General features: G+C 38.4%; 1 protein-coding gene across 4 annotated transcripts in view; it reads left to right on the forward strand.

The window, feature by feature from the left end:
* The first annotated feature begins 4665 nt into the window (after nt 1-4665).
* The window catches only part of Plscr4 (phospholipid scramblase 4), a 36257-nt gene continuing 23425 nt past the window's right edge, over nt 4666-17497 (forward strand). For 2 of the 4 annotated variants that reach the window (XM_031344231.1, XM_031344229.1), the window contains exons 1-3: nt 4939-5235; nt 12066-12254; nt 17065-17092. Coding sequence is in view for 3 of the 4 variants with exons in the window: in XM_031344229.1 (XP_031200089.1) it covers nt 17086-17092 (7 nt within the window). In the remaining variant the exon portion in view is untranslated. Of the gene's footprint in view, nt 5236-5283; nt 5355-12065; nt 12255-17064; nt 17093-17497 lie in introns of those variants that run through there. The other 2 variants (XM_031344230.1, XM_031344228.1) reach the window with 2 other exon arrangements.

The raw sequence follows: 17497 nt of genomic DNA on the forward strand, positions 1-17497 counted from the left end.
ACAAGAAAACTTCCCTAACCTAAAGAAAGAGAAGCCCATGAACATACAAGAAGTCTACAGACCTCCAAATAGACTGGACCAGAAAAAAAATTCCACCCGCCACATAATAGTCAAAACACCAAATTCACAAAACAAAGAAAGAATATTAAAAGCAGTGAGGGAAAGAAAGTTCAAGTAACATATAAATGCAGACCTGTCAGAATCATACCAGACTTCTCGCCAGAGACTATGAAAACCAGAAGATCTTGGGTTAATGTCATACAGACCCTAAGAGAAGACAAATGCCAGCCCGGGCTACTATACCCAACAAAACTCTCAATTACCATAGGTGGAGAAATCGAAGTATTCCAAGACAAAACCAAGTTTACACAATATATTTCCACAAATCCAGCCCTTCAAAGGGTAATAAATCGAAAACTTCAATACAAGGTGGGAAACTACATCCTAGAAAAAGCAAAAAATAATCTTACAGCAAAACTAAAAGAAGATAGCCACATGAACAGAATTCCAACTCTAAGAACAAAAATAACAGAAAGCAACAATTACCTTTCCTTAATATCTATTAATATCAATGGGTTCAATTCCCCCAATAAAAAGACATAGACTGTCAGACTGGGTACATAAACAGGACCCAACATTTTGTTGCATACAGGAAACCCATCTTAGTGAAAAATACAGACACTACCTCAGAATAAAAGGCTGGAAAACAATTTTCCAAGCCAATGGTCCCAAGAAAAAAGCTGGAGTTGCCATTCTAATATCGAATAAAATTGACTTTCACCCTAAAGTGATCAAAAAAGATAATGAGGAACACATCATACTCATCAAAGTTATGATTTACCAAGATGAACTCTCAATTCTGAACCTCTATGCTCCAAATGCAAGGGCATCTACATTCATAAAAGAAATTTTTCTAAATCTCAAACCACACATTGCACCACACACAATAATAGATTTATTATTGCACCGCACACAATAATAGTGGGAGATTTCAACACCCCACTCTCTGCAATGGACAGATCATGGAAACAGAAACTAAACCAGGACACAGTGAGACTAACAGAAGCTATGAAACAGATGGATTTAACAGATATCTATAGAACTTTTTACCCTAAAACAAAAGCATATACCTTCTTCTCAGCACCTCATGGTATCTTCTCTAAAATTGACAATATAATTGGTCACAAATCAGGCCTCAACAGATACAAGAAAATTGAAATAATTCCTTGTATCCTATCAGATCACCATGGACTAAGGCTGCTCCTCAATAACACATAAACAATAGGATGCCCACATACATGTGGAAGCTTAACAACACTCTACTCAATGATAACTTGGTCAAGGAAGAAATAAAGAAAGAAATTAAAGACTTTCTAGAGCTTAATGAAAATGAAGCCACAACATACCCAAACTTATGGGACACAATGAAAACAGTCCTAAGAGGAAAACTCATAGCTTTAAGTGTCTCCAAAAAGAAACTCGAGAGAGCATACACCAGCAATTTGACAGCACACCTGAAGGCGCTAGAACAAAAAGAAGCAAATTCACCCAAGAGGAGTCAAAGGCAGGAAATAATCAAACTCAGGGCTGAAATCAACCAAATAAAAACAAAAAGAGCTATACAAAGAATCAACCAAACCAGGAGCTGGTTCTTTGAGAAAGTCAACAAAATAGATAAACCCTTAGCCAGACTAACTAGAGGGCACAGAGATAGTTTCCTCATTAACAAGATCAGAAATGATAAAGGAGACATAACAACAGACACTGAGGAAATCCAAAATATCATGAGATCCTACTACAAAAGTCTATCCTCAACAAAACTGGAAACCCTGGATAAAATGGACAATTTTCTAGACAGATACCAGGTACCAAAGTTAAATCAAGATCAGATCAAGGATCTAAACAGTCCCATGTCTGCTAGTGAAATAGAAACAGTCATTAATAGTCTTCCAACCAAACAAAGCCCAGGACCAGATGGGTTTAGTGCAGAGTTTTATCAAACCTTCAAAGAAGACCTAATACCAATACTCCTCAAACTATTCAACAAAATAGAAACTGAAGGCACTCTACCCAATTCTTTCTATGAAGCCACAATTGCTCTTATACCTAAACCACACAAAGACCTAACGAAGAAAGAAAACTTCAGACAAATTTCCCTTATGAATATCGATGCAAAAATATTCAATAAAATTCTTGCAAACTGAATCTAAGAACACATCAAAATGATCATCCATTATGATCAAGTAGGCTTCATCCCAAGGATGCAGGGATGGCTCAATATGCAGAAATCCATCAGTGTAATTTACTATATAAACAAACTCAAAGAAAAAAAACCATATGATCATCTCACTAGATGCTGGGAAAGCATTTGACAAAATCCAACATCCCTTCATGATAAAAGTCTTGGAAAGATCAGGAATTCAAGGCCCATACTTAAACATAGTAAAAGCAATATACAGCAAACCAGTAGCCAACATCAAACTAAATGGAGAGAAACTTGAAGCAATCCCACTAAAATCGGGGATTAGACAAGGCTGCCCACTTTCTCCCTACCTATTCAATATTGTACTTGAATTCCTAGGCAACCAATAGTCCTACCCAGCTATGATTCCTCTGAACCACAACAATGGCCAGTACAGGGAGATAACACTGAGATTACAACAGTAGCACACACACTTTGTTGACACACATCATCTCTCTATTGGATGTAAGGTCTACTCAGCAACACAGAAATCATGCCTGGTACTGGTAAACAAGCCAACTACCTGTAGCTAGTGAAGTCAGGGATCTTGAAAGCAAACCTATCACTTTACTCTAATAAAAGAATATCTGTTTACATTCTAAATATTTATCCTTATATTCACAGGTAAGTAAGTATAGGTCTTACCATGTCTTCCTTCTCTTCCTCCTCTTCCTCCTTCTCTCGCTCCCTCTCTCTCCATCCCTCCATTCCTCCTTCCTCCCCCCCCTTAGCACCCCCTGTACCAGTAGGGTCATGGGAGGAGTAAGTCATGGGAGAAGTAAGGGGTCCATGTAATGGTTATTTTATTATGTGCCATTTATTTAAATATGTGCCATTATTTTATTAGAATTAAGAATTACAGAGGAGAAAATCCTTTGGTAATATCTGTGAAGGATGTGTGTGTGTGTGTGTGTGTGTGTGTGTGTGTGTGTGTGTGAGTTAAGTTAACCTCTGGGCAAGCCTGTGGCCTGTGGGAAATCATCTTAATGAGGTTAACTGAGGTGGGAAGGCCTTCCCCTGTGGGTGGCACTATTCCCTAGGTTGGGTTGCATTAAAAAGGGAAAGCTATCTGAGCATCACTATGTACTCTTTATTCTCTGTTCTCTGATTGTCAGGGTGGCTTGACCTTGCTGTCTTGACTTTATTCATGGTGGACTATAACTTTGAACCATGTACCAGAAAAAGTCTTTTCTCTTTTAAATAGCATTTGCCAGAGTACTTTATCATAGCAACAGGAAAAGAAACTAATGGGAAGAGAGGTAAATAGAATATAAATGGAATAGAACATGAAACCAGAAAGGGGTGAGAGGGGGTGGCTCTTGAGGACAAAGGGGACCACAAGAAGAGAGAAGGCAGAGGGTATTGGGAACGGGGGAAGAGGAATGGAGAGTGTAGTTGGAAGAAGCATGGATAACAACAAAGTATATTGACATATATGTAAGATGCCACGATGTAATCCATTACTTTGTGTGTGTAAGTATCCACTTTAAAAGTCAACATAATATACAGAATAAAATATGTTAAGATTTTAGAAAGGCTGTGAAATCATCTTAAGGGTTGCGCCAGAAAAGAAAACCACACTTAGAGACTCAAGAGAGCTGAGAAATACAGATAAAAGCAAGCAAGCAAACAAACAAAACCAGTAAAGTACAAGAAATCACACACATGGGGCATTATAAATGCTACCTTATTTTTTTTTTTTCTCTAAGTTTTGGCAAGACCCAAGCAACTGATTGCTGACTTACTCTGTATTCTATATAGTTTCACAACTTGTGCGTTTGTGAACATTACAGTAAAAACGCAGGATTGTGGCAATGGACCGGAGGAAATTTTAATTTTACTGAACTGTTCCAATACTGATATTAAAACTGTTGTAAACACAATACCCCCCCCCCCCAGAATTTCAAAGAGATAGAGACTGGGAGCAGTAGGGATTCATAGAGAAAGCATGCACCAGGCCCCTACCCCCAAACCCCCAGGAGTTCAGGCTGGAGGGTCACCTGCTCTGGAAATGCAAAACCCTTGAATTTGGCTGTGGCTCATGGCTCCTGTGTGCCTGTGTGGTTCCTCTCCTACCAAGCAATGCTTCACAGACATGTTTTGATCTTGAATGTTTTTGGTATCTCTCATGTGGCCAGTATAGATATTCATATTCACAAGCTCAATTTCTTGGTCCTTCTAAACAAACTGAAAGCATTACATCTCGCTAAGACTTTGATGTCTGTTTCTTTGTTTCATGCTTTCAATAAAATACTGTACTTCTTCATTTGAGAAGTATTCTTGGCAGTTATTACGAGAACATTATTAATTGTTAAATCTATTCTGACAAATCACATGCGAAGTAAAATGGAAAATTCCAGAACTCCACTCCCAAGTGCCTACCCCCATGTAAACTCCTCCCAGAGCACAGCCTGCAGGGCCGAAAGTTCTCTTCAGCTTCTTCAGGTCAGGCTGTGTCCAATTGTGGTTCTGAGTGAGGTCAAAGGACATATGGGTTCTTCGACTTCCTTCAGCTTCCTGTGCAGGGCTGAACCACTTTTGTTTGTTAAAAGTATGTGTGCCTGAGAGCAGCAATTAACCAAGTAACCAAAGTTCTCTTTAGAGAGTCAGAAATCGTAAGCAGGCCTGCTTCTGCCCCACCCTCACCCCATTCCTAGTCTCACCCCACCCCCACCCTCCTAGATCAAACTGTCTCCTCCAGGGTTCAGAATAAGAGCTGAGAAGTGAAGCTGGGAGACCAAAGAGCAGCTGCTCCCCACCTTCAGCAGAGGAGCGGTTCGGAGCTCAACCCAGCAGGCTTCTCTGGCTCCCACAACTTGTTTACCCTGTGCTTGGCTGGGTTTCAAGACGCCGGCGCCCCACCCTGCAGGAAGCCCTCCCAGGAAGGCTCGCCCCGCTACGCGGCTGGATCGTCCCAGCTCCTCGTCGCCTCCCGCGTTCCCCTCCGCAGGACAGCGAACACGGCTGGCTGGCGACGCCTGCAGCTGCGGGCGGTGAGAGGGGCCAGCGGGAAGCGGGACTCCGGGAGTTTTGGGGGATGCGGGATGGAGGGCGCGGGATTCACGACAGTGGAGGAGGCGGGGCAGCGCCCAAGGCTGCAGCTCAGCCGCAGGTGGTTGCACAACTTTCGCTTCGGGGGAGCGGGGCGGGGTTTCTTGTGTTGGGGTCCTCTTAGTACGCCGCGAGCTTTGATACGACAATGGGATGCCGGGTGAACGCTCTATGGGGGTGTCATTCGGCCCTGGTGACATGAACTCTCAGGGGTGCAGGCCCTTCCCGGGAGACCCTCTCCACGAGTTTCCCTCTTGCACCAGTAGCAGCCAGTCTTCAGATAACTTTGCAAGGTTTTGTGGGCAGAGGCTATAAGATAGAGCCAAGTTTTTCCCCCGTTATTTTACAGAGTGCACTATTAGCCTCTAAGGACTTAGAATTTTATATCTTTTATTGTGTAAATGTATGTACTCTTAAGAACCGCAGTATGTTTGGGGTTTTATTTTGTCTAGAGTATTTTAAGTGGAGCCAGCAAGAGTATCAGAAGTACATTATGAAGACATTATGCAATAAGGTTGTTTTCAAAGATACTTCTGGGATACAGATGCTGTTGTAGAAGTAAACACATAATCTCCAGCTTCCAGCTCCTTGTTATGGGAAATAAGGAAGCAAGGCATTATTAAATTAGTCACACTGTCACATTGTATGGGCCAGTGACATCACCTGAAAAGATGTCACATTATGCATAATTTAAGAACATACTTCAAATGTCCACAAGGAGCCAGCTGATACACTGGTAGGGACAATAACAAAGTTAATAAGCTTTCCAGTTCCATCACACTTTGTAAGTCTTTTGAGGCTCAACTACAGGCAAACTGGAAAGTTCAGTGAAAAGACACTTTAGTATAAAATAACAAAAAAATTGACAAATCCACTTAAACTATGGATTGTGAATAAAAAATGAAACTCTAGGAATTAAAATTATGCTACACAGGAGAGTCCAATAAAATATATTTTCTTAGGTGAAAATATCATGTCCATAAAATAATATATAATTAAACGGAATCCTAACTGATACATAGTTTTTTAGCTAGCCTATTTGAAACAATCACCACACTACAATTTAAATACATGGCAGCTCATTTTTATAAAAACGGGCTTTCTAAAGAATGGGCAGGCAGTAGAATGCTCCCAGACATTACAGTAAAACTGCAGAAAGGGGTTTAAGGACAAAATAAAAACGGGTATTTAATAAATATACCTTTTAAGTCAGTAGTAGGGGACCGATGGATAGCATTTAAATTGATCATGCTTGGACCATTTGGCATTTATTTGGGTAAACTAATAATAAAACTGTTATTATAGTTAATACAGAATATGTTAATGTAAAATGTAGTCAGAATAGCTTACTAATTTGAAACCAGTTGTACAAACCCTGAAGGTTTGTGTACATTAAAAATGGGAAGCATCATGCAAAACCTGGGCCCATTAAGAACATGTTTGTGAGTATATGTACCATAAAAATTAGATATGAATGAGCGACACTGATGTTAGAAAAAAGGCAAGGTAATTTAACCACAGCTTGTACTGGCAATTAGCAGTAGCACAGTTGAAAAGGAACTCAAGGAAATGATAAGCAAGATTCCTAGACACAAGGATGATCAAAAAAATAAAAGTTATGCAATTAAAATACAATGCTAACTTTTCCTAGACCTGATTTTGAGTATCTAATCATTTTGTTGTTGCTGACATAGCAGAAGAAATGTACACACATAAACTTCCAGTAGGAATGTGAGTTGGCAAATAGTATCATAAAGAGAGAGCTGTGAATATTTGTATTCATTAGTTATCTTTTGTTATTTGTCCTATGACAATACATGCCCAGGAGAAAATAAAAATCTCTGTCAAACGTCTGCCTTTAAGGTGCTCATGGTAGCATTCTCTCTAACGCAGCAAGCTTTGAAACTGTGTGGAAATCATCTGTTAGGATTTAGTTGTTTAATTTGATGCATCAGGGGATAGAAGATACGTTCTCCTAAACTTTGTCAAGGCCTAAATGTTCTAACATGAAAGTGTGGCAAAGTTCTAGTTAAAATACAGGCAGGAACTACAGGTACACAAAGAGTGTATACACACAGTTACAGCAGGTATGTATGCTGCAGCCTTTGAGACATTTTTAATACAGAATGAGTTATTGTTATTTTGGGTGTTGATATATTCTTACATATTTCTGTGTGCATGTTTATAAAGAAAATATTATAAGAAAAATAATAAAGTTACAGATTATCCATGGTTTGTTGTCCATGTGTATGTTTCCTTTACAAATAGAGTATCTATCAGTTACTATAGAAAAAAATGTATTATCATTTTTAAATTATCATTTCTTCTTTTAAAGATCCTTTGGAGATACTCCTGGAAAACTCCATTCTGTCCTTCATGAATATGAATGGTTATGATGTTTATTATAGAGACAAAAGTACAAAATTTTGTGCACTGTCATATTCATTAACTTTGCTAAAAGAAAATGTAGGCGAGTTCATATTCCTATATTTTAATAACATTGTGCTAAAACACACCTAATAATACACATTCTTCTGGATTAAATACATAGATATATTCTTCTTCAAGAAGAAAAATATCTATTGAGATAAACAGAAATTAAACCATTGAATAAGAAAAGTGAAAACTCTGGGAAAAATCTTAACATAAAATAAAAATTTAATACCCTTCATATAAACAACAAAGAAAAGAAAACTAATAAACAGAAAATGAGCAAATGACAAATAAGGCATTTCCAGCAGAGGAGATGTAATGACTTCCAGATGAGATTGCAGCTACTCACCCTCATCCATTACAAGACATCTGAGAAGTCAAGCCAAATTTTCTTTTCCTGCAAGATGGACAATAGCAAACTCTGTGAGAACCCACTGTATTGTCCATGTATTTGTCCACTGTGTGAACTGATTTACGTTCCTTAGATAGCTATTTAACAATGTTTAAAATGCACAGATATTGTACCTGCTGGCTTTACTTCTGGGATTCAAAATGTTGATATACAGAGCTATCTACATTAGTGTTTACAAATTGTTTGTGATATCATAAATTGTGTAATAACTTAAAATTTCAGTGTTAAAGAGCCAAGCCAGGCAGTTGAATATATTCAGTTTCTAAATAAGAATAGACATTTTAATATGACATGATATGGAAGGCTCCACTCCACTAAAAGACACACACACACACAAAATATTACATAAACAAAAACTACACAGAAGTATATATAGTACAATATACAGATGAGAAGAGGGTAACATCTGTCTTTTTATGTAGCTGCTTAACTGCTTTAGTAATATTTAGTAATATTCACTTTCTACTTTCAGACAATGTATGCTTTCAAAATTCTCTTTAATAAGTATATCTTTCAAGCTTATCTAAAGTAAGCCACAGGCCTTCTGTTTATCTAGCAGAAAGATGGCACAGTCCTGACTTGGCAACATTTTTGATATTGCACTAGGCTTGGTAATGATCTATATAAATGTAGTCTGAATAATTTTGTATATTGTAAAATAAAAACATTTCCTTTTTGATAGATAAAATAAAGATATCAAATCATCTTTTTAAACAGTTTGGGCAGGTATAATGTTAATTGTCTGTAGGTTTGCTGCTCACTCTGGTTCCATTTTAATCCATCCTTTATTTTGGAATATAGTCCCACATGCAACCCAGAAGATCTTAAGGAAATAGTCAACTGTACAGTTTTTCTTTGGAAGGATTCATGGTGTGACTAAAATAAGGAATAGTTTAGGTTATAAATGCAACAGCCAAATCTGTTCTGGGTTTTGTAATGTGTTCATTTGTTCATTGAGAAGTGTCTTCTCCAGTTTCTTGGAGGGTTGTGTTTATGCAGAGAAGTTTTACAAACATATGTTTTACATATAGGTCTGATGGATTTATCTGCATGACATTTTTTACTCTCCCACTTATCTTGACAATGAAAAATCCTGTCTACACTGCTGGCATTGGGTACTTTCCTACTGCCAGCCTGTGCACCAGCACCACTTCCATTGAAGAACTGTGGAATATGGCTAACTGGGTCCTTAGTGACCCTTTATAGTCAGCCTCTCCACTACTGGTTCTCTGGGCAAGAAAAACCCATAAAAACGAATCAGTGCTTCACACCACAGATGCCAAGAATCTGGCTTAAGATCTATGCACAGAGTTACATGCATTCAACTTTTATGTCTATCAAATTTCAAAGTCTCTTTCCTTATGAATTCACTATGAAGAAGTACATTGCCAACTTTTGTTTATAGTTGATAATTTTAATGTTCAGATTATAATATGCCTATTATAGAAAATGTAAGGAAGAAAGAGAGTTGTTTCTTGACAAATTTTCTCCTTTTTGTATTTTAACAAACTATATTGTAATAGTATTGATTGTACTGTAAACATTACATGTTTCTGGCAAGACCATTTGTATCTATATTTCCCTGGATTATTAGTTTATGATGTTCCATTGTGAGGCACTCTCCCAGCCAGCACGCTACTGCAGCATGTAGTTTACAATTTCATGCTAGTAGCATGTACTTTACAGTTACCACTGCTTGCTTGTCATCTGCATGTGCTTACAGAAAATAAAAATGCCACTTAAAGCAAAACTATTAACAATCTTTGGACTTAAAACAGAAAAATTACTTAGGCTCAACAAAGAGACTTTAGAGGACGGTACATTAGTATGGTCTCTTTGGTTGTTCTCTTCCCTGTCCTCGTGTCCTCTCTTGCCCCCTCCCCCTTTCTTTCCTCTCTCGTTCTCTTGCCTACTGGTCTTCTGTCCCATCACATTTTGCACAGCTTTCTCATTTTGTTCAGGAGTTCTTATTGACTTTCCAAGAAACCATTATACAGAGAAAATGTAGAAATGTCACACTTTTATTTTTAATCTGCTTGCCTCATTTCTTTTTCTAACACAACTGTCCCGGCAGGAAACTCCAGGAGAATTTTGAACAGAGAGGATGCTATGAACACCTGGTGCTTTTGGTCCCAGAGGAAGCGGTCTTTCTTGCTGCTTCTTTTGCTAGCTATGGAATGCTCCATAGGGGTCTTGCTTGGCTAGGTTAAGGAAATCCCATTCTCTTTCTAGGTTTTCGAGTGTTTGGCTTTCTACTTTTAACCAAAAGAGGAAATTGGATCCCTTTGATGTTTTTCTAGGGTCTACTGAGATTAAATGAAATTTTGCTTTTTATTTTACTAGTATGTTTCTTGGTTGATTTCTATATGAAATTCTATTATTGGTTATAAAATATGCTAATAAAAATTTTAAGAAAAGGTAAAAAAGAAATACATCGAAGTAAGTAAAATCCTATATTCCTGAGACAAATCCCGCTTGTATACAGTGTACATAGAGTGATATGGCCTGAGTTTGTTCTGTAGTGTTTTGTTAGCTTCTAGGGTCAAGTTCTTAAGCAATGTTAATATAGCTCTGTTTTCACAGTGTCTAAGTCTGGTTATATCAAGGCTACTCTGACCTGACAAAGTTAATTAGGATTCACTCTTAACTTCTGGGAGATTTGTGAAAGCTGAGCATTCATTCTTTTTTTTTATAAGAATTTTGTAGTTTATGAGAGAAGTTCTGTGTTCTTAGTCTCTCCCTGTGGGAACACTCTGCAGCACTGACTCATTGTCTTGCTGTAATTCGGTTCAGGTTTTCTGCCTCTTACCAAGTCACCTTTTGTTGCTGTCCAGCAGCAACGTTAAAGGGGGTAGGGTACCTGGAATATGGAGTTAGAAAGAAATAGGAGGAGATAAAAAGAGATAGGAGGAGGCAGGCTAGCCATACTGTACCTTACCCACGTGGGAGGATAAAAATTAGACAACACGAGCTGTGGTCACTCAGCCATCTTCAATTTAATGTGCTTCCTTTGTTCCCCCAACAGGTAGAATAATCGAGGCAAAACCACTCCCCCAAATACGTCAGTAATAAAGACCCAATCAGCATTTTCTTAGTCTCTATAGCAGGCGGGATTTCCGATGTGACTGGGGCCAGTAACGAGGTGTGGCAAATAGCCAGAGGTGGGCAGAGAGGTGTGGTTATGAGAGGCAGGCAGGGTCAAGCAGGAGGGTTACACCTTTAACGGTGGGTCCTTCTAGGAATCCCTATGTTACTTAGTTGATTTAAACTGTGTGTGTGTTTTCTATAGGAAGGACATTATAATCTGACCTTTAAAAAATGAACAAAAGAAAAATTACAGAATATGTGGTAGGGCTCAAACCCAGGACCTCACCCATGTTAAGAATTCATTCACCATTGTGTTTCATGCTTGATCACGTTCCTTTGTTTAACTAAATTCATCTCTTTGTTTTTCTATACTTTCTCTGTCTGACTGGATAATTTTCACTGACTTGATATTAACCTAGCAGCTTTTTGCAAAGTCTCCATTTGTCTATTGATTTAGTCCAGGGATGTTTAGATTTCTGTCATTGTATTTGCTCAGTTCTAAAACATAATCTACTTTTTATATCTTTCATTTCTTTGCTGAGGCTTTCAGTATTGGGATATTTTTTAAAATCGTTTATTTTATTTTAGTATTTGTGCACATGATGCCTGTGTGTGGGTATGTATGTCCAGGGCATACATATGGAGGTCAAAGGACAACCTTGAGGAGTCAGTTCCTTCTCCCATCTTGTGGGGGTTCTGGAGATCAAACTCATGTCAGAACGCTTATATGATGGCAATTCCTTGACCCAGTGAGCCGTGTCTTGGCCCTGGAGAATTTTTTTTTAAATACCTAAATTATTTGTAATCCAAGCATTAACATCTTTTGATTTTTTCCCCTAGGAGTCGACCTTTTTCTAGTCTTTGTGTGTGCGTGTGTGCCATAATTTTATGTGGTTTCCTGCACATTTTGAGTATTACTGAAGAGAACCTGATTCTTGTTTAACTCCACGGAGAAAGCTGACTGTCTCACTGTTTGGCCAGGCAGTGCATGTACTTGGTTTGAGGCCTCCCTTCTTGGCCAGCAACTGCGTAAGTGACTTCAATGGCAGCTTTCTTGTCTCTATCATTCAGCTAGCTCTTGAGTGGACACAACCCAGCACTCAGTCTCTTACTTGGGCAGTGTTCTCTCTTGTTTGGATCTGCAGGTTTTTGTTTGGTTCTGGGAAACATTATTGAGAATTCCTTAGCGTCACCCTTGCCTACCCATGCCAGAACAACAACAACAACAAAAGCATACATGTCCTGATGCCACCAAGTGCCTCCCCCATGTGTTTCAGGCTATTCTGAGGCCAGGAGTACCAGAAACAAACTAAAAGCTTCTTGCCCTGTGCTCCTGCTTCTCTAATCAAAATGGTTACTAACCTTTTCAGTACATATTTCAATTTAATTCCAACATTAAATTCACTACCTAAAGTCAATACAGACTCAGCAGTCTCACATTTGCCAACAAGAATTTCCTCGTATCAGGCATTTGACACACACGGGTGTGAGGCTTCCAGATCACCAACACTCTGACAACCTAATTATGTATAAGGAAAAAAAAACCCCAGCCACATAGGTAGCTTAGACTGTGTGATGTTTAATATGTGTTCTGTTGCTGCCAGACATCATTTGAAGTAGCAGCTGTAGCTGCTTTACAAGGAAGCAAATCCTTGCCCCACCTGGCTTTGTCTGTGTCCTGACTCCCATCTCTCTTTGTTATGGTCCAGTCATCTGTAGATACCCGGGGTGACTCATATGTCCTCAAATGCCAGAAAGTCCTGCTGAAGCCTTGGTGTACTAACCTAAGATGTGCCTCAGTTTCCAGAATTAGTTCCCAGAAACGATGAAGGCCGAAGCCAGTCTCAATGCTTCAATATTGCTGATTGACAGAACATCTGAAACAATTTACTATTAAGAGAGGATTAAGATGACAGAACTCTTACTTGTACCAACTGGAAATTATTGTGCTTACATAATATTGTTGGTAAGAATTGTATTGCAAAACTTTATAAGAAGAGAAAGAGACTCTAAGTTGATGAGAAAAGGCCCCAGTGGCTAAAAGGGACGGGGTACAAAAGGAACCTTGGCACCTACAGCCTGTGAGGCGATATGTATGCGTACTCTGCTTTATTTCATTAGTATTAGTTTATATCTAAAGTTTTATGGATTTTGCAGGGAGGGGCAAGGGACATATTTAAGCTCATAATTCCGTATCATAGCTCATGGCAGAGACCACAAGGGAGTGCTAATTACTGGCTTCATCTCTTCCTTACAAGGGGTAGCACTGCTCACAGTGATCCAGATTCTGCCTCCATCAATCACCAATTAAGATGCCCTGTAATCCAGTCTGCGGGAGGCTGTTTTCTCAGCCGAGGTTCCCACAGGATTCTAGCTTGTGTCAATTTCATATGACACTAGCGATTTATACTCAGCTTATAGACCCAGAACTCCTTGACAGAAGAGAAACCCAATTCTTCTTGAGGAAGACCCTTATAAGAATAATACTGAAAGTTTTCTTATTAATTTTTCTTATCCCCTTTCTTCAAAGTATCTTTGAAATGTGACTTTTATTTCATGATTGCTATGTACTAAAGGAAATGAATTAATCAAACTATTAAAAAGCTGCTACACATTGCTTGGATTTGATACTATACTAGGAGGCCATCAACATCACTATGGCCAACCAATCACAGTAAGGGCATATAGAAACCAACCAATTAGAAAATGTGGGTTTATGGAACCCAATTATTAAGAGTAGAGTCTTATAGAAACCAACCAATCAGGGCTGGTGAGATGGCTCAGAGGGGAAGAGCACCGACTGCTCTTCGGAAGGTCCTACATTCAAATCCCAGCAACCACATGGTGGCTCACAACCACCCATAATTAGATCTGACACCCTCTTCTGGTGTGTCTGAAGATAGCTACAATGTACTTACATATAAAAAATAAATAAATCTTTTTTTTTTAAAAAAAGAAACCAACCAATCAGAGTAGGGGCTTATGGAAACAAACAAACAAAAAAATCATGGTTTATAACTGAAACCCTTCTTCCAATCAGTGTGTGTAAAAACATACTCCCTGGAAACCCCCTTCTTCCACAATGCAGGAATAGACGTGTTTAGTAACTAACAAAATATATACACAGATTCCCTGATCTGTAAGAGAAGTGATGTTAAAGTGTAATAGTGCATTTTGTTTTGTTTTGTTTTGTTTCCAAAACTACAGGGTTTCTCCATGTAGCCCTGGCTGTCCTGGAGCTCACTCTGTAGACCAGGCTGGCCTCAAACCCAGAAATCCCTCTGCCTCTGCCTCCCAAGTGCTGGGATTAAAGGCATGCGCCACCACTGCCTGGTAATAGTGCACATTTTAAATCTCAGCACCTGCAGTCTGTGGCAGGTGGATGACTGGGAGTTTAAGGACAAAGCTAGCTACATTGCCAGTGTCAGGCCAACCAGGCTATGACCATTCTCTACTCCTCACTAAAGAAGGAAAGAAAGAAAGAAAGAAAGAAAGAAAGAAAGAAAGAAAGAAAGAAAGAAAGGAAGGAAGGAAGGAAGGAAGAAAGGAAGGAAGGAAGGAGGAAAAAAGGAGGAAAAAAAGGAGGAAAGAAAGAAAGAAAAGCAGACAGAGGGAAGGACAGAAGGAAGGAAGGAAGAAAGGAAGGCAGGAAGGAAGGAAGAAAGAAAGAAAGGAAGAGAAAAGAAAAGAAAAGAACAGAAAAGGAAGGAAGACTGCAGAAGGTCAGTCCGAAGCTAGGACCTAGGCCAGGGTTATACTAAAGCAAAAGCAATACTGAGTTCCTGGAGTCGTTAACAGGAATTATTTCCAATCTCAAGTACTTGAAGAATGTGTTATTTCACTACATCTACCTGCACAACACCTGTTAGGCATGTACAAAAGACTGCCAAATCTTGAGTGTGTAATTATGTTGGTGCCTTGAAGTAGATTCCGTTGACCAGCATGTCTGTTTTCACGCCAGTCCCAGGCTGGTTCTGTTGCTATAACTCTGTAATAGAGATTGAAATCTGGGAGAGTGAGAACTTTGACAGTTCTGTGGTTCAGGATCGTGTTTTCAGCTATCCCGGTTGCTTTGTGTTTTCCACATGAAGTTGAAGATTGCGTTTTCAAGTTTGTGAAGAATTGTGTCGTATTGCGCTAGCTAAGACTTCAGGTACTATACTGAATAAGTATAGCAATACTGAAGAGAGTGGCCATCATTATCTCGTCCTGATTGTAGTGCTATACTGAATGAGTGTAGCACTACTGAAGAGGGTGGCCATCATTATCTCGTCCTGATTGTAGTGCTATACTGAATAAGTATAGCACTACTGAAGAGGGTGGCCATCATTATCTCATCCTGATTGTAGTGGAAATGCTTTGTTTTTTTCTTTTTAGGATGATATTGCTGTGGGGTTGCTGTCATTCACTTTTATTATGTTAGAAATGAGTGCTGTATCCATAGTATCTTCAGAACTTTTATCAGGACATTGAATTTTGTGAGAGGCCTTTTCTGCATCTAATGAGATAATCACATGCATTTTTTATACTTTAGTTTGTTTATATGTGGCATTGCATTTATTGGTTTGCCTGTGTTTAACCACCCTGCGTATCTGAGATGAGGCCAACTTGGTCTTGGTGGATAATCTTTCTGATGTCTTAGATTCTGTTGGCAAGTATTTTATTGAGAATTTTTACATCTGTGTTTATAAGGAATATTGGCCTATAATTTTCTGTCCTTTTTTCAGGTCTTTGTATGTTTTAATATCAAGATAGTAGAAGCTTCATAAAAATAATTAGGGAGTGTTCTTTCAGTTGGTATATTTTGAGTAATGTGTTCTTCTAGAGTATGGTAAAATTCTGCACTGAATCAGTCTGGCCTAGGTGTTTTTTTTTGTTGTTGTTGTTTTTGTTTTTGTTTTGTTTTGTTTTGTTAGTGTTGATGGTGGTTGGTTGGTTAGTTTGGGGCTTGGATGGGAGAATTTTATTTACTGCTTCTATTTCACTAGGGGTGATGGGTCTGTTTATGTTGTTTATTTCATCTTGCCTTAGCTTTGGTAGGTTGTATATATCAAGAGACTCACTTATTTCATTTAAGTTTCCCAGTTTGATGGAATATAGATTTTTAAAATGTGTTACCACAATTCTATGAATTTTGTCAGTGTTTGTTATAGTCCCCTTTTATCTCCAATTTTATTAATTTGCTTCTCCTCTCTCCATCTTTTAATTAATTTGGCTAAGGATGTGTGAGTCTTGTTGATTTTCTCCAAAACACCAATCTTTATTTCATTGATTCATTGTATTGTTCTTTGTTTATTTCGGTTTCATTGATTTCAGTTCTGTATTTGATTGTTTATTCTTTTCTACTCTTTTTGTTTATTAAGACAGGGTTTCTCTCTAGCCCTAGCCATTCTAGAACTAGCTCTGTAGACCAGGCAGGCCTCAAATTCACAAACATCTGCCTGCCTTTGCCTCCTGAGTACTGTGATTAAAAGTGTCTTTTGTGGTATTATTTCTTGTTTTTTTCTGGAGCTTTTAAATATGCCACTAAATTATTATTATTATTTTTTTGCCACTAAATTATTAATATACAATTTCTCCAGTTTTTTTTTAATTTAGGCACTATAAATGTGCTTCTTAGACCTGCCTTCATCGCCCCATAGGTTTGGGGATGTTGTGTTTCCACTTTCATTCAATTCTAAAAGAGTTTTTCATTTCCAACTTGATTCCTGTCTTAATCCATTTTTCATTCTGTAGTGAGATGTTCATTTCCTTTGAGTTTGTAAACTTTCTATTATCTCTGTTGTTGTATACATATGTGTATATATACATAAAGGCATTAAAATATTTTCTTTTATAGGAATAATTAGAATCCATCAAAATGTCAGGTAAGATTTTATTAATTTCCTAAAATTTGCTTTTTTATTTTAACTTAAGTGTCCGCGTGTGAAGTTGGAGCTACAGGCGACTGTGAACAGCCTAATACAGGTGCTGAGGTCTCTCTCCATCCGGGTCCCCCGCAGAAGCAATAAGCACTCTTAACCGCGGGGCCCTCACTCCAGTCCCAATTTTACTATTTTTAAAATATTTTGTTTTCCCATATGAGTTATATGATTTTTCTTTGAAGCAGTATATTTTATTCTGATATATTTGAGCATTTACACCATTTGACCCTTAGATATAAGTGCATGTAAGCTCACTTGGACATATTAATGCTCTGTAAGAAAAGGTGTAAAACCAGCTCATATTTGTACGCAGGCCTGAAAGGTTTCTAAGTGTTGAGCGGAAGTAGA

This window comes from Mastomys coucha, unplaced genomic scaffold (assembly GCF_008632895.1).
Source record: "Mastomys coucha isolate ucsf_1 unplaced genomic scaffold, UCSF_Mcou_1 pScaffold23, whole genome shotgun sequence".
Taxonomy (NCBI): Eukaryota; Metazoa; Chordata; class Mammalia; order Rodentia; family Muridae; genus Mastomys; species Mastomys coucha.